The following is a 16,767-nucleotide window of genomic DNA, read 5'->3' as shown; positions in this document are numbered from 1 at the left end:
AACAGATTGTGTGTGTTTAGGTGAGCGTGTTCATGAGGTGTGATGTGAGTTCTGCAATGCTGTAATAACATCCTAATGATATTAAATAAGCATTTTAGTTACTTGATAAATGATCTGCACTCAGACTAAAAAAAGTAAAAATAACTTTAAAAAGATGTAAAGGTACATTTGAAAAAATGAAGTAAAACACAAAAGGGGTGGGATTATCTAAATTAGCACCTTCCTACTTTATGGAGTGCCGTTTGCAAAGTTACACAGTCAAATATTGACAGCAATATTGTTGACTATTGGTTTCATTTTTCAAATCCATATTTTCACTTTTTATTTCATCTATTTATAAGTGTTACATTTACTAACTAAACATTCAATTAGCAAGCTAAATATTTAATTGAAAGTTAAATGTATTTTTTTTATATAAAAAGATATTTGGTTTGTAAATGAAATATTCAATTTCATAAAATTGAACATACAGTTTGTAAATTGTATATTTAGATCTGACATCAATTTTTATTTTTCAGACTAAACAAAACTGTCTGAAACAGGCTAAATAACCAAAAATATTGGTATCAATATTTGACAATCATTATGATTAATGGATCCAATGTGTCATGTGTGGGCATTGCAAGTATAAATGAAAATCTGTCTTTTTGCAATTATGAGCGGTTATGATATTAAGAAAATAGAATCATTTTATAATCAATTTACAAATTAAAAGTAAAAAAACATATCAAATAGATTCGATATGCATTTTTTAAAAATATTTTATTCATATTTTTTCATTTGTTTATATTGCTTGAAATAAACTGTAACCACAGATGAGCCGGACTCATGAGGTTTGCTGCAATGAAGATAAGAGTTTAGCTGGAAAGAAGGACCTGTAAATGGAAAACCTTGGACATAAAGACATTCTTTTCTTGACACGCGGAAACAAGGTACTTTGTTATGTTTGTTTTATCCGGTTGTGTTTATTTCCTCCAATGTTTTGTGCTGTTTTATTCACAGCTTTCACTGCATAATGCTGCAAAGAAATGCAGGGTAAACACACAAGAAGACAGGTGTTAATGAGCAGACATGCAAATAAAGGCTTGCTATGAAAAGATTTACATAAACCAATATGTGTGTGCGTGGGGGTATGTTTGCGCGGGTAAGTTGTGTGTGTTGGAGTGTCTGTGTATGTGTGTGTGTGGGGTGTGTGGGTGTGTGTGTGTACAGAATGTGCGTGCACATCTTGTACCTTTCGTCTGAGGTTGGATGTTGACCTCGTAACTTGCATGTGAAGCGGCTTTATTTCCCTCTCCTTTCCTGGAAATGTTCAGATGCTGCTTTTTTTCTCTTTGGTGTGTGTGTTCGTACATTTAGGATTCTTTTATACATCCTTAACTTGTACTTTTAGGTGTTTTGTTTGTAAAGACATGTTCTAAACTGTTGATTGACTGTTTGAATAAAACTGTAATTTTATAAATGTAATGATCCACTCCTCTGTTTTACATCAACATGAAATCCGTTCACTGGCCTTAGCTTGGTCACACAAACACACCGGGACGGATCATCTCTGAGGCATCCAGAAGATTCCACACGGTTAAAGTGAAGCCTGAACTGGGACGGACTCATTGACCGGCGTTTACCACCTCGACAACTTTTGAGCAGAACCTCTGGGTCTGCCTATCTGCCAATCAAAAGTACATTCCCCTAACATCTCTGCTAATAAACCCCACGGTTGTCACAAATAAAAAAACAAAGCAATAAAAATTCACCAAGTTTTAACACCTGGCTAAAAATAGGAGGTGTAAAACCGGACATTTCAACAAGGGAGATGATGTGAAATTTCTGTCTTCTGATATCTGCCTGTAGTGTTTTTTTTTTTTTTTAGGAACTGCATCATTTGATTCTTCCTGGTTTCTGTCAAATTCCAGAATAGAGGTGAAGAGAGTCCTGTGAGATTTGTGGCATCGATGAGATCTTAAAATGACCAGCGCTCCAAAAGCACAAAGAGATGCTGGCTGGTGCCTGACACAGACTGCATCTGCGCAGACGTCTGCAGATGAGCCAGGGATATAGAGCGTCTAAGACGCCCCCTCCATCCTGTCTGGGTTTGTGCATGTGTTCACTACTAAGCAGCACAGCAGACACACTTGTGAATTTCACCAAATGGATGCAAAGAAACCCAGAAATCCTTAAAGGTATTCTAACAAGGTCATCAGTGGGCTTGAGAGGGAAAAAACTGTTGAACCCCCCGCCCACAACCACTCTCCTGGTTGTGATAACAACAAAAACCATCATGTGTTTGACAGATGATGATGATGATGATGAAGGGGGAGGGGCTGAAGAGGTGGAGGAGGGACTGAAGGGTTCACTTTGGTGAGAACCTCAGACGAGAGGAGGCGGACGGACGAGCAGAGAAGGTGAGAGATTTCTTTTCTGCGTGACTCGCCACTGTGTCGCGTCACACTTTTATCCTTAAATCCAAAGCTTAATAGTCGCAGGAAACTGCAGGTTTTGTGTAGAAAATGAAGTTCAGCTTCATTTTGATCCAAAGCCCAGCCCAGATTGGAGCCATTTCCAGGCTCTGTTGAGTTTTAAACCAAGAGAAACTAAAATTTAACATAAAAGATACATTTGGTAATGAGATTTGCGGCTCAGATGTAAAATTGTTTGGTGTTTCAAACATCTGAAGCAAAAGGAACCCATAATGTTCTGTAGAGTGGATCAAGGCAGACTCTGTCTGCACCTCCTCTGCAGTACCTGTATTGAGTTTCAGTGGTACCATTCTGATTGAATGAGTTCTGATCAATTATTTACAGAGCTGAAGGTCAGAAGAGAAACCCACAGAGACCCCACTGCCCCAAAATATGCTCGTCTGGACCACAGCGTCACCATGAAACCAGAGCCATGGACTGACCCTCTGACCTGATACTTAAGTTCTGGTTTAAAAATGTTGCTGAGCCAGTTGGCAGTACGGATGGTTTCTCTGGTTAATGACAGCACCTGCAGCTCTGATGGAAGCCTCAGCATCTGGTGAGGGAACTGCACGGACTTCAGCATCTTCTCCATCATAACAGATCTGACAATGAGCAGGCTCCACAGACCTATGGCACTGCAAAGTCTGAATGTGATGGGCTCAAGTCCAAGTCCACTTTTTAACAAATTTTATACATTTAAGCACTTCATGAAAAATGAAATCAACAGAGCACCAGAACTTTGGTTTAAATTAAAACGTTTAGATTCATACTTACATGCAAAAGGAAAATGTCTCCACCGCATAAAGCACAAAGAAGGGATTGGCTGGGTTTTATGGTAATTAAAGGCTAAACTTTCATCATCTCTGAATGTTGGCAGAAAAGCGGTGGCAGAGGTTCATTCCTCATGTGATCTTCTGCTGCAGGGACCTCCAGCTGTTGGTCGGGGTGAGGGGGGTTGGTGTAGACCTGGATGAGGGACACTGGGCAGATGATGCCTCTGTGGGTGAATGTCAGGGAGGAAGGAATCTGAACAGCTAAGAGATGAAAACATGCAGGAGGGTTTAGATCACCTGCTTGAGAAGATCAGTTCTGGATCAGAGCTGCAGTTCGAGGCAGAGCAACGTTTTCTGAAGGTTCAAAGGATGACAATTAAAAAACGAGAAAGTAGAGAAACAAATGACAGCGTGAAGGAGAGTGGATTCATTTATCTAAGAATTAAAATAATGCAACAGACAAAAACTGGCAATTTCTAAATATAATAATAAAGATACATTCTTTGTGTATTAGCACTGTCTTTATAACATTAGAGAGTCAGTTGCGGCTCCAAACAGATAAAGTCAATTCAGTCACTATTTTTATCAAGCAGAACAGGTTTTGTGTGTTACAACAACCTGTTGCAGTGAATCCATATTTCTGTAAATCTCCAGTTTCTTTCTGTGAAATGCAGATTTCTTTTCTTCTTCCGTTTAACCAACTCTTTTCTGCACAAAAGAAACTTTTTCAAAGATGTTTGCTTTTAATTGATTTGGCTAGTTTAAGAGTTTCAACTAAGCTGCCGGAGAAGCCGTTTTATGTATTTAAGGAACGTGACAGCGGCGACCGTCTTGACCATTGACTGTATATGGGAACTGGACAGAGTCAGTGTGACCTCACCCACAGAAAACAATTCAGGTCCGGCTTCAACCAAATTAGGTCAATTCAATCCCAATTCTGTTGAGATACAGACGCCACCATGTTGAAGCTAGATGATGTAATAAGCAGTGATTGTTCCTAGTTGTTCTGAGGAGTGAGGTTGATGAAAAGCCACACCCCTTTCACTTGAAAAACGGTTCAGGAGAATCTGTCAGTCGATTTTGAACGTTCGACGTCAGACCATACTTAAAATACCTTTTACTACAGAAAAATGTTCTTGAAGAAAAGTCTTATTTAACAAAAACATGTTAAAAAAAGAGTTTACAAAGCAAGAATGGTTATTCTGGCTAATGGAATGACTGAGTAACAGCTGTTTTTCTCGATAGAAGTCTATAGGATTTTGGCTTCTTGGAACCAGCAGCTACTTCCTGGAACCAGCAGCTACTTCCTGTTTGGAACGCCAGTCCAGTTGTCGTATACAGTTTATGGTCTTGAAAAGCGTCAAGAGAGAGTCAGAGACGGATGGAAATAGACCAGTCGTTTTTCAAAATAAAAGCGTTTTCTGAAGGATTTGTTACATAAATCACATGAATTTTGTATTTTTAAGTGGCCAAGTGGCCTAGTGACCCAGAGACCGGTGCCAGTCCATGGCCTGGGGTTTGGGGAGTACTACATCAGAGCGGACTTTTTGCTCCTGGTCTGATCCAGAGTTGCTTTCTGCTGAGGGTTCTCTTGGTTTGGCAGGTGTGAAAGCTCACCTGGGTTTTGATTTGGACCAAACAAGAGAACTCGTCCTTTAAAGAACCAGATGTAATGTATGACCCTCCTCTGGTTCCTGGAACAGGTTAACTTTCTTTGGGCATGTACTCCTTGGCTCACCTGCTGAAGCAGCGGCTTTCAGAGATTATTGGAATTTTGTCATCAAAGTCCACTGAAGAAACATAAACTTGTTCCAGAAAGTGGATGGTGCACATCAAGACAAGCGGGTTCTGCTCTGTCCTGAGACTTTCTCTGAATCCTGCAGCAAGCCTGCATGTAAACTCTGACCCCAACCCCTTAGCAGCTGACCCCAGAGACACTGCATGGTGGAGGTTTCCGGAGAGCTGTGTTAATCATTCAGGGGCTAATGGAGCGGAGCGTGGTCTTCATCAGCAGAACACGCCACTGGTACATTGTGAACAAGCGGCGCCGCACTAATGACCACTGTTGGCTGTTTGTCACTCAGGTCCAGCTGTCCACAGGATCAGTCCCAGCAGGCAGAGCCAAAGAACAGACCTGAGCGCCGCCATGATGCCGGATGAGCCCGATCTCTGCCACTGGTGCCCCCAGTAGCCCTCAGAGGTGCGTGATGGGTCTGACGCCAGCTTCTGGCTCCCAGCCCCAAGGGGGTTTGTTGGTTTTGGAGAACCCCCGGCTCGGGAGTTCCCCCTCAACGCCTCTGCCTTCGCTGTCCTGCAGCATCGATGAGTCCTACAAATACGTCTTCCTGCCCGTCTGCTACTCACTCACCTTCCTCTTTAGCCTCTCCCTGAACTCTGTGGTTCTGCTGCGCTCATGCCGCAACTCCGGGGGTGGGACTGGGGCTGCACGGCGCTGGAACACCTCCCTGATCTACATGGTGAACCTGGCCACCACTGACCTGATGTATGGCCTATCGCTGCCTTTCCTAGTGGCCAGCTATGTGCTGCAGGACCGCTGGATATTCGGGGATTTCATGTGTCGCCTGGTGCGCTTCCTGTTCTACTTCAACCTGTACTGCTCCATCTACTTCCTCACCTGCATCTCTGTGCACAGGTAGGAGTCCAGCATTCAAACAGCCATAAAGTTCTGTAGAGTTTCAGAAATGACTTGTTGAATGGGAAGATTTTGGATCAGTTTCCGTTCTTCCTCTTGGTGCAAAGTTGATCCGGTTTCATTCAGGAGCAGCACAGAGCCACAGATCCTCCACCAGTACTGAAAGCTTGGAGCTGCATTCTGGTGCTAGTCATGGAGACGAGGTGGAGCTGGGACAATTCTCAGTTCCATCTAACCATAGAGTCTTGAAGTCTAAGGAGAAAGAGGTTGGAGCTGAAGATTTAGGGAAACGCAGCAGCGTTTATAGCTCCAGGACATAAACGCTGCTGGAGTCAGGAGAGAACATATCCTGAGTTTGACTGATGCAGTCCAGCACTACTTAGCTTTGGTTAATGGTCTCCTGGTGTATTTTGATTATTTTTTTGTGTCATTATTTTAATCAGAATGATTGATGTGTCTTTGAAAGATCCCCAAAAAAGAAATGAAAAATATCACTGACCAACAAAAAAGGACTTCCTGGGTTAGAAACCTCCTGGATGGCTTCCTGGGGAGGTTTTCCATCTGCGCACCACCGGAGGCAACATTTTTAAACATCCAGCTTGAAAGAGACGCAGGGGACGACCCAGAAAAGATTGGAGAGACGATGTTTCTCGCCTGGCCTGGGTTAGGGTTAGAAGGGTTAGGTCAGGACACCTCCAGAAGCGCTGGAGAAAGAGGCCAGAGAGAAGTAACTCTGAGTATCTTTGCTTAGACTGCTGTTCCTGAAGTGCTGATGAGTGAAGGAAAATGGATGAATGAATGGGTGAATATATGGATTGATGGGTGGATGAATGAATGGATAGATGATCGGTGGATAGATGGATGGATAGATGATGGGTGGATGAAGGAATGGATGGATGGATGATGGGTGGATGGAGGAATGGATGGATGGATGATGGGTGGATGAATGGATGGATATATGGGAGGGGAAAAGGATGGATGGATGAATCAATGAAAAAATGGATGGGTGGATGAATGGATAAATAGATGAATGGGTGGATAATGGATAAGTGAATGGATGGATGGATGCCCTGGAGTTTTGATGTTCTTCAAACTTTTCATGGTCTGAACTGTGAGGTCTCTCTTCTGCCTCTGTGGGATGGATGTGTCACACAGCTGACTAGAACAGAGTCTGATCTCAGGAGTTAAGAGGACTCCAGTCCATTAGGTACGAGACACAAACAAGGTGATCTGTTGCCTCTGCCGAGTGATCAAGGTTTACCTCACTGTCATTCAGGAATGAAGATCACTTTAGCCATCATCATATTGCTCTTTTGATAGTTATTTTATCTGTTTGTGTTATTTTACGTTTTATGTACTTTATTAATTTACTTTACTACACTGTGTGGATGAACGAGTGCTGAGCATTATGTTTAAATGGAGAAAGATTTGAACCGCATAAATGAACCAGACCGTAAAAGGTAGAACGAGGTTGAACAGTTTGCCTGTTTTTCTTTCTGGTTGATATAAGAGTAGCTTTTTTCAAAGCTAACATCTGTTGTCTCTGTTTGCCCTCCTACTTTTAAAGCTGAGCCTGTAAACAGATGGAACTGTTGGGTCTGACGTCTGACCACCTGTGTCCACAGGTATCTAGGGATCTGCCATCCCATGAGGACCATCACCTTGGAGAGTAAGCGGGTGGTGAAGGGGACCTGTGCGCTGGTGTGGATCGTGGTCTTCATAATAACCTGCCCCATCTTCAGGTTCGCTCAGACAGGATACGTTTCAAGAGGAAAACAAGGTTCTGAGGATGGCAGGAACAGCACCCAACCAGGATTTGAGGACGGGTACATGAACTGCTGGGACGACGCAATTGACAAAGAGTTTGCTGATTACGTTCCGTACGGCATTGTGCTCCACCTGCTGGGCTTCTTCCTCCCCTTCGTCACCATCGCCTGGTGTTACTCTCAAGTAGTTCGGACAATCTTTCAGTCTCTCCGCTCTCCGCCAAGTTCCATTGAGGGCGGCGACGACGGTCCGGTGGGGGATGGAGTGGTAGAAAGTGGTCGAGATCGCGATAGGACCTCTGTTTCCATCTCAGGCTCTCAGTACTCTCACTACATCCGCCGCCGGCGAAAATCCATCAAAACTATTGTCACTATCACGCTATTGTTCGCGCTGTGCTTCCTACCCTTCCATGTGACCCGAACACTGTTCCTGCTCCTGCGGCGGGGGCAGCTCGTCGGCTGCGACGCCATGAAGACCGTCTCCATCTGCTACAAGGTCACCAGGCCGTTGGCCTCGTGCAACGCGTGGCTCAACGCCCTCCTCTACTTCCTCACTGGGGACCACGGCACCCCCTGCTGCTGCCCTGCGGGACAGAACGTTCGAAGACACCGCCGCAGCGGTGCCCTCTGGTGGCCGCTTGCAATACTTAAAAAGGACGGAGCAGGAGAGGAGGATCATGTGGCTACGGAGAAGGCAGAGAGGGAGCTGCAGACAGAAAATGAATCCAAGTCTTCCAGGGTGGTTTTTTAAGACATCTAAGAGAGAAACCCAAAGCCATATTCTTACCAAAGTTCTGCTGTCATTTCTTTTGGAAAAATCCCTGTAATCAAAGATCAGTTCCCTTTTTTTATTCAGAACGTAGTTATCTGCTGCAGCTGACTCCTCTCTCTAGTTGATGCTGATGCAAAAACTTTTTGTGGCTGCTTCTCTGGCTTGGACTTTGCTCAGACTTTGTTAACTAACAAAGTTAACATTTCCTCAAGACGAATTCCTGCAATGAATCCATGAATGCGGCAGAAAAAGTTCCGCTCAGTTTGAGGTCTTTTTTGTCTGAAGTGAGACAGCAGCAGCTCATGTTGCGGTTTGAGATGATAAAAAAGGGATGCGAGTCAGTAGAAATGTACTTTGGAATCCTGTGTAGTACATTGTGTGTTTGTAAGCTGGTGTGTTTTTGTGACGCTGTGTTGTTGCTCTGGATTAAAGTCTGCTGTCAGCCTCGTTCATGGTTAACAGGAGCTTCCGATCGCCCTCAAAGATCATTCATTCAGGTAATGTCAGCACTGTGATGCCCTTTGACTTCGCCTTCTCTTCTCACTCTCATTAGTCGCTCACTTTTGTGTCTGTGGTCCCGTTTGGGAAGGACAGGAGCTGCAGCTGGTCGGAATTTCAAAACTGATCATTTAGATTTGTGTGTACAAAAATGACAGATTTATGCATTTTTGGCATCATTCGTTCATTTAAAATTAGTAGGAAAGCACATTACTGATATTGAATCCATTCATCCATGTGTGAACAGCTCTTTGATCCCTTTAACCTCCTGAAAGGTTCAGCTCAATACAGAGTTTTTCTGGCTGTAATGAGGTCAAATCCGTCTACTGGAAGATTTTATTCTTGTTGTAAAAATAACAGCTTTGGGACATTTTTAAGTTGTGTCAGAAAAACAAGGTTCCCTCTTGTGGAGATTTGTACTTCTGCGGACACCTCACTCCCCCTGCCCCCATTATTTGAAATATTTTTTAATTTGATGACACAATTCAAACATTTTGGCAACACTTTTTCAGAATATTCTAGCACCATTTTGAAATAATAAAAGTTTATTATTTTTTATTACTTGAAAGTAAGGCAGATGTAAAAATAAAAACAGTTAAAGGACTTAAAGTGCGTGATTGAATGTTGGAAAAATAAAAAAATAAATCACTAGAAATCATTTTATGATGATGAGGATGACTAAATGTTTAAGGAAGAGTTTAGGGTTTGCAACCTCGGCAGCCGCAGTTCTCACGACAGCCACAAGATGGCACAACAGTAGAAGGGGCTTGGTCAGAAGGGCTCCTCTTTTCAGAGCAGAAAGAGGTTTGATGTTTCTGTGATCTTCGAGTGTAAATTCACAAAAAGCCCCTCCCACCCAGAAGCTTAGAGAAGCACCTGCTGTTCTGTCATTGGCTCACGGGTCAGTCCACTGCCTCCCACTCGGTGTCGCTGACAAGCCTGTAGTTGAGTTTCCGGTAGTTTTCAGGGTGGATCTGGCGTTGTCGCCACACTTCCTCGTACAGGCTGCGCACCACCGGAGGCAGAGGCGGGAAGCCGGCGGAGCGGGCCAGCTCCTCGCAGTACTGCCACTGGTTCTGGTCCATCTTCAGCAGGTGGCGCCGCTGAACTCCACCATCCAGCTTCCTATGCAGGTCCTCCCGAACCTCGTCCTCCATCTGTGTACGAGATGGTAAGGTGACGGAGCCGTCCAACACAGCGAGGGCGAACTGCACCTGCAGAGATGGGAGGAGTCAGGGATGCACGCACACACACACACACCTTGGTCAAACCCAGCTCACCTGGCAGTTGAAGTTGGGGAAGGGGCAGATGATTTTACAGATGCCGATGAAGAAGAGCGAGGGGAAGGCGGGGGGCACCATGTAGCGGTAAAGAGGCGTCACCAGGTGATCCTCGACCTCTAGACCCAGCTGAGCCGCGTCGAGGAACGGGTACCGGAAGTTGTACCCGGTACAGAACATCAGGACGTCGGCCCGGCCCAGAGAGCCGTCCTGGACCGACCACAGGCAGACAGTCAGGCTTCACTTCAACACAAAGATGGAGCTTCACATTCAAACGCTTTCCTGCTCAGATGGAGCTCAGTGACGGACAGATAAAGGGAAATGGAAGAGAAGATGACTCCTAAGGTAACAATCCTTCAAAAACCCCCATGTTAAAATGCTGACAGCTGTGGGTGAACTTCATGTGACACTAAAGTGAGTTGAACTCTGCTGCCGCCTGCTGGTCTCCAGTAGGAGTAGGTTACATTTGTTATTATTTATTACATTCGGAGATTATTTAACTTAATGTTAATGTGTTTAAATTAAACGTAATAACAATAACATTTAGTTGTTAGTAGGCTGCTAAAAGTTGAAGCTGGGGTAACTATGGTGCACTGGGGTTCTGTCCTCTTTTCTCATCTACTTCTCCCTTCATTCTCTTCTCTATTCTTGATTTTCATTCATCATTTAGTTCTCCATGCCTCTGTTTGGTGCAGTGCGATTCATGTACTGTCCCTCTTTTCCCACTCCCCTCCTGGGTGCTTCCAGATCCCAGTGGGCTCATCCGTACTCCTGTACCTGATCGTGTACCTTGTCTCGCTCCTACACCTGGCTGTGGTTCCTGTCTCCGGCTCGACTCGCGCCCCCGACTGTCCCCCCCAACTCCGGCTGGATGGAGCTCGTCTGCTGGACTTTATATATGCAGTCATGGTGTCAGATAAGTTAATTCTTCTCTATCAGTTCTGGTAATCGCCTGTCCGTCCTGGGGGAGGATCCCTCCTTCATGTGGGCACCCCTGAGGTTTCTTTGTTTTTTCAGGAATCCATTTTTTTGGGAGTTTTTCCTTACCGCGAAGGGGGGTCTAAGGGCAGGGATGCCAGTATAGCTTTGTCAGTTTGTAAGTTCAATTTAGTATTTTCCTGTTGAACTCTATGTATTCATGATCCTTTTGATTTTATGTTTCACTTTTTCAATTACCGATACGAAGCCCATCGAGACGACTGTTGTTGTGAATTTGGGCTAATAAAATTGAATTGAAATGAATTGGATTAAATGTAAAGGAGCCATCTGTGAACAAACGTGACCGTGGTACTCTCAGCATCAGCAGCACCGGGCCTGTGGGACGCCGTCGTGGCGTTCAGTCACCTGGAAGCGAAGGCTGCCATCGTCCTCGACCGCCACCACCGAGCTGGCCTGCTGGATCCCGGCAGGAAGAGGAAAGGTGAAGCGGGGATTACCGTGGCTCAGCGTCACCTGCACAGAGGAATGCCAGACTCAGCATCTGAGCGCGTGAGCACCAACCCACCCCCACCAGGGAAGTACCCGAGCTCCAGCTTTGGCCAGTTCGATGGAGATGTCCAGACCTGAGGCTTTGGCTCCTAGAACCACCACAGACTGACCCGAGAACGGCTCTGCGTACCTGTACGAGTGGCTGTGGAGCAGCTGACCTGCGGACAGATCAGCTTCATCTCAGAGCGGCTGTGGTGCTGCAACCGTCAGCATGACCGCTGTCAGCTGCTATTCAGGGTTATAGAATCACAAAAGCAAACATGGACATCACCTTTAAAGTGTTCGATCCCCGGCAGCTCCGGGATGTGGGGGTCCGAGTAGTGCCTACAGGTCAGGAAAGAGAAGGAGAGTTTGGTGTTGAGGTGACAGCAGCAGGAGGTGAAGCTCTTGTCCTGCTCCCTCACAAACATCAGCACTGACTCCTTCTGTCAGAGAGCCAGATGAGGAAAAAGAGGTTCTGCAGTTCCTGCAAGATCAACTCTATGCTTTGCTTCTTGGACACAGTCTGCAGCTGCTTTTCTGACTAAACTAAACGTGAGCCTTAAAAGATCTGCCCTAGAAAAAAAGCTTTGGTGCCGTTTTCGTTCCTGGTAATGAAATCACACACAAACAATTCTTTTATATTTCTGGATGTTTTACTCTATTAAAGTCATAAAAAACCCATAAACGTCTGTTGTCTGTCAGAGAACTGCCGTAAATTCCGGACTGTAAAGCGCACCCGATTAAAAGCCGCACTCACCCATTTTCACGTGTTTAACTACTTTTAAACGTACATGAGCCGCGTCAGAGTAAAAGCCGCATGGATTAGGTAACATGGTAAACCTGGCAAATCACATCCTGACTCCCAGCATGGGTAAGGTTCAGTACCACACTGTGGGAGGAGTCAGCTTGGCCTCAGGCCCATGCATGTGAGTACACCCACACCTGCCAAACAGCATGGATCTCTATTCTGTTCACAAGTTCCTCAGTTATGGTTTATTTATTTATTTATTTATTTTTTAGTTTTTTTAACTTATTGACAATCTATGTATCACACATAGAATTACAAACAGTAACCATATAATCAACATTACATCCCTCAGTTATGATGAGGAAATTTACATCCACGATCCCCCATTTCCCATGAGTCTTAGGGGCTAAAGGCGGGGCCAACGCCCGGCTCGCCACACTGTTGTACGTGTTTAAGAATGAGCAGCAGTGCATGGAGGGGTGAAAAGGAACAGCTCTCCTTCCGCTTGTGTTGCGGCAGCGTTAGGGTACTAACAGGGCTGGTTAAAAAAAAAAAAAAAAAAACACCAGTAAAATAAAGCAGCGGCGACTGAAAAGCGCACGCCTCAACGCGATACCAGCGCTTCAGCGCGGCGCGTGCGTCAGAAGTTTCTTTCCACAACAAACACTGTTGCTCCACGGACGCCTCTGAGCTCCGCGCTCGCCCCGCGCGCTCCCCTTCCTATCTTCTCCGACACCTCTGGCCAGGGCGGCTACAGGGAGGAGGAAATCGTGTCTGTGCAGAGCAATCGGACTTACAACTGTACGTGTTGTGGATGAGGGGTGGATGCGTTGTTACGTGTGGGAGCCATCAGACTGCCATTGGCCCCGCAGCTCTATGTGAAGGAGCAGCAGCCAGGAGAACATGTCTCCAGCTCACACGAAGGCTGTGAGATTTTCAATGCAAAATTCCGGTCAGTCCTCAGAAACCGTTAAAACGATCACGTGGATTTGTGTTTCCAGTCGTGTCCCGACAAAATAAAGGCTAATGTTATTCCCACATGCGCTGTTCTCTCCGTCACGTAGCTGACCGGCTTTTCCAATCCCGTTGGTGATGGTGGATTTTTTCACCCTGCTTTTAACGATTGCTTTTAACTTGAAAGCTTCATCATATTGTAGCGGCGATCACGTGCACGTTGGGTCTAACGGCACCAAAGGATTCTGGGATGCGGCCGGGCATGCGTGTTTCGTTTTTTGAACCATGACTGAAGTGTCTAAGACCTGAAGTGAGGTCCATGCTGTTTGGCTGCTTAGTTTGTTAAAAAACAAATGAGTGTGCTTGGTGTTAGATATTGAATTCAAACCATTCACTGAGTCTGAAAGTCCGTACATGGCGGCCGCCAATTAAATCCATAAATTAGCCGCGTCACTGAATAGGCCGCAGGGCTGTGAGCGCAGGAAAACAGTAGCGGCTTATAGTCCGGGAATTACGGTAAATGGATTTTAAAAAAACAGATCAAAATCTTTGATTTTTAGTTGAGTTTAGTCTAAAAATATTTCATTTTATTGTACTGTAAAAAATAATAAAAATCACTGTAAAACCTTTCATCCACTTATTTAAAAAAAAAAAAATTAAATCTCATCTTATTAGCTTAGCTTTTAGGGAGTTTTTTTCTTTAAAAGCTTTTAAGGAGTTTTACATTTTCTTGTGTTTAATTTGATGTTTATGGACTGTTTGTTGTTTATAATGTGTGTGTGTGTGTTTCGGGGAGCAGCAAACGTCTCAAGTGACTGATTCCATATGGAGCTTCTGACCTCCTTTTAGCGATTAATCTACTCTTTTATAAGCTTCACTGACTGGCTGGAGGTTTTTTTGTAGCGGGGGGGGGGGTCTGACCTCTGACCTGTGGGGGGCGGGACAGGTCGGGGGGGGGAGACTCATGGTGCTTCACGAAAGGCTGCCTCACCCTGAGCACACCAACACCGCGTCGAACGTCTCCATGCTCCGACGGCCCGAGGCATCCGATGATGTCACTTCCCACGCAGTCTTCTCCTCCACTCCCTCGGTTGTCACGACAACAGGTTTCACCTGCTCCACCAGTGTGTTGAACTTGAAACAGAAAACTTTAGCTTAGACTAGAGCAGCCTTCATCTGGGGGTGGGGGTGAGGGGGTGCTGACCCGGATGTGTGGTTGGACCCCGTGGCTCTGGCAGTAGCTCTCCAGGTACCTCAGAACTTCCTGGTGGGACAGGAAGCTGCTGAGGTGGGAGGCGAAGGGGAAGTCGGGGAACATCATGACCTCCTTAGGCAGGTTGGTCCTGAGAGAAACAAAGAGGTCAAAGGGGGGGTTTAGAGGTGGGGGTCCTCAGAGCACCCTAAACAGCAGCATAGCTGAGCTCACCTGAGGTCTCTGTACATGCTGCTGTAGACGGGCCGCCCGTCCTCGTGCACGTGCTCCGTGTAGCACCAGGTCCCGCCAACGCCGCCCGTGGCCTCAAACACCACTGGGGGGGCAAAGCTGCTTGGGGAGGACAAGATGTGTTTTGCAGCACAGAGCCCGGCTGCCCCGGCGCCGACCACTGCCACCCGCAGCATCCTGTCACAGTGACGAGGCGTTCACTGACTGTCCTGGAGCTACGGAAAACAGAACAGCAGTGCAGGAATGCTCCACCTTAAATTCTACTAAGCTCAGACTGGATGGAGTTCTCTCTAGAGGACAAATCCTAGAACCCACAAGGACAGGAGCAGACTGAAAATATAAACTCTAGCCGATATGATCTGTTTGATCACATTAACAAAGCTGGAAAATCATGAAGAAACCAAACTCTGTGCATCATCAGAGCAATGTGCGCAGGAAAAAAAACGCCATTTATTTGATCTTATCTGGACCTCTGGAACAGTTTGGCTTCTGCAGTCAAAAGTGAACCTCTCTGACACCCCTTTGACTTTACACCCCATCGCTGAGGTAAGAGGTCAGCTCCAGGTTTCTGAAATGAGCCTGGAAGATAAAACTTTGTTTTGCCCAAAGTTTGGATTTATTCCTGATGTTTTATCACAGTTTATCACTTTTAGTGCATCTACGCCTGCAGCTCTTACAGAAACTCCTCTGTCTGGTCACATATGTGTTTGTGTGGTCTAGATTGAACGTTTCTGGAAATATCTCAAAATGAGTCAAGACAAACGTCACAGATCTTTAGGTCAAGGGTCATCTGCTGCTAACCATCTTCGGGTTCTCTCAGGTCTGTCAGCACGCTGACAATTTCAGGAAGGCTGAAGGTTCACGCTTAAAAATATTTGTGGAAACATGAAGCTTCAGTTTCATGGAAAACTGTTAATCTGAGTTACACCCATGAATGCACAAATAAGAAACACGAAGCCCCCGAGAATACCCTCCAACCACCGGAACCAAACAGCCTCGGTCTGTGTTTCTGTCGGTCCTGTTATGTGTGCGCACTGTGGACTTTGCACGGACGGGCGAGGCTTCTTTATTAACGAGGCCACTGCTTCTCTTATTTATAAATATACTTCTATTTATCCCTAACAGTATTGTGACCAAATCGAGCTAACAGTCTGTGGGCACACGTCACGTCTGATCGGAAGTTTAACAAGATTTCACACTGCGCATGCTCACAGTAAAACAACAAACTTCAAAGCAGCGAGTAAAATGCACAAACAGAAAAACAGGCACAAAACCAACAAAGTGACAGTTATTCTCCTAGAAATACGAGGACGTGTGGATTAAACGCTACTTACCAAAGATCAGTATCCTTTCATTTGAAAATACGATACGAAAACACACACACAAAAAGCAGAAAAAAAGGGAAGTCTTTGACGATCCGCGGCCCAGCGCCGTTACTTTGAGCGGAGATGCAAAGGTGTCATGAAGAGAACGGCTCACTTTTCCCTTAAGGACCACGACTTCCGATCGAAGCGCTCCAAAATAAAACCTGAGCTCTGGACTCAACGATTTCAGAGAAAAACTCATTACAATTTATGAAGCGGATACAAATAGTGTTATAAATACGTTTTATGTATTCATAATGAATGAACCTTCTGTTTAGGTTAGACTAAAGTAAGATTAGCTAGAAGCTAAACAATGATTTATGTCAAGTAGGAATGATTGACTGATTTTAATTGATCCGGCTCACTGACCTAAAATGGATCCAGGACATCTTTATTCAAAACTTTAACCAGTGTCACTCAGAAAGAAATACCTGCTATTGAACAGTGCAGGTGAAGTGTTTCTGATTCCTTCAAGATAATTAAGTGTAAATTAAATGTGTACAAACAAACAAGTAAACAAGAAGGAAAGTCAAATCCATTCACATTTTGGTTTAAACATTTTAGTAAAGTTCAATCCACTGTTGTT

At 45.1% G+C, this 16,767-nt stretch overlaps 2 protein-coding genes and 1 long non-coding RNA gene across 6 annotated transcripts; 1 reads left to right on the top strand and 2 right to left on the bottom strand.

The window, feature by feature from the left end:
• Positions 1 to 2,288: 2,288 nt before the first annotated feature.
• On the top strand, positions 2,289 to 8,538 carry LOC101161327 (P2Y purinoceptor 3). Of its 2 annotated transcripts, XM_078930523.1 has the most exons (4): positions 2,289 to 2,402; positions 5,317 to 5,432; positions 5,613 to 5,885; positions 7,511 to 8,538. In XM_078930523.1, exons 2-4 carry the CDS (start codon positions 5,389 to 5,391, stop codon positions 8,400 to 8,402), a joined length of 1,209 nt encoding a protein of 402 aa, XP_078786649.1. In that variant the 5' UTR covers positions 2,289 to 2,402; positions 5,317 to 5,388; the 3' UTR covers positions 8,403 to 8,538. The 2 variants fall into 2 exon arrangements, with proteins under 2 accessions (XP_078786649.1, XP_020564757.1); XM_020709098.3 differs by having other exon boundaries at positions 5,317 to 5,885.
• On the bottom strand, positions 3,406 to 3,664 carry LOC144983623 (uncharacterized). The gene is made up of 2 exons (XR_013647353.1): positions 3,530 to 3,664; positions 3,406 to 3,439 (listed from the first exon to the last, which is right to left on the bottom strand). It is a non-coding gene; the product is annotated as an uncharacterized LOC144983623 (long non-coding RNA).
• Positions 8,539 to 9,448: 910 nt separating the features above from the next.
• On the bottom strand, positions 9,449 to 16,317 carry LOC101161078 (uncharacterized). 3 transcript variants are annotated; one of them, XM_023962671.2, is made up of 9 exons: positions 16,152 to 16,317; positions 14,800 to 15,032; positions 14,578 to 14,716; positions 14,365 to 14,507; positions 11,961 to 12,013; positions 11,723 to 11,847; positions 11,546 to 11,653; positions 10,202 to 10,411; positions 9,449 to 10,135 (listed from the first exon to the last, which is right to left on the bottom strand). In XM_023962671.2, exons 2-9 carry the CDS (start codon positions 14,991 to 14,993, stop codon positions 9,824 to 9,826), a joined length of 1,284 nt encoding a protein of 427 aa, XP_023818439.1. In that variant the 5' UTR covers positions 14,994 to 15,032; positions 16,152 to 16,317; the 3' UTR covers positions 9,449 to 9,823. The 3 variants fall into 3 exon arrangements, with proteins under 3 accessions (XP_023818439.1, XP_078786650.1, XP_023818440.1); XM_078930524.1 differs by having other exon boundaries at positions 9,449 to 10,078; XM_023962672.2 differs by having other exon boundaries at positions 14,800 to 14,994; positions 16,152 to 16,289.
• Between the last annotated feature and the right edge of the window lie 450 nt (positions 16,318 to 16,767).

Source organism: Oryzias latipes, chromosome 14 (assembly GCF_053564925.1).
Source record: "Oryzias latipes strain Hd-rR chromosome 14, Olatipes_Hd-rR_3.1".
In the NCBI taxonomy this organism is placed as follows: Eukaryota; Metazoa; Chordata; class Actinopteri; order Beloniformes; family Adrianichthyidae; genus Oryzias; species Oryzias latipes.
This window is presented reverse-complemented; position numbering and strand designations above follow the sequence as displayed.

Excerpts from the sequence above, each read along its gene's own strand:
- LOC101161327 (XM_020709098.3), top strand. The coding sequence starts at position 5,389 with ATGAGCCCGATCTCTGCCACTGGTGCCCCCAGTAGCCCTCAGAGGTGC. Across the intron at positions 5,886-7,510 it reads ACCTGCATCTCTGTGCACAG|GTATCTAGGGATCTGCCATC; the intron begins GTAGGAGTCCAG and ends CTGTGTCCACAG.
- LOC101161078 (XM_023962671.2), bottom strand. The coding sequence starts at position 14,993 with ATGCTGCGGGTGGCAGTGGTCGGCGCCGGGGCAGCCGGGCTCTGTGCT. Across the intron at positions 14,717-14,799 it reads AGCATGTACAGAGACCTCAG|GACCAACCTGCCTAAGGAGG; the intron begins GTGAGCTCAGCT and ends TGTTTCTCTCAG. Across the intron at positions 11,654-11,722 it reads TGGCCAAAGCTGGAGCTCGG|GTGACGCTGAGCCACGGTAA; the intron begins GTACTTCCCTGG and ends TCCTCTGTGCAG.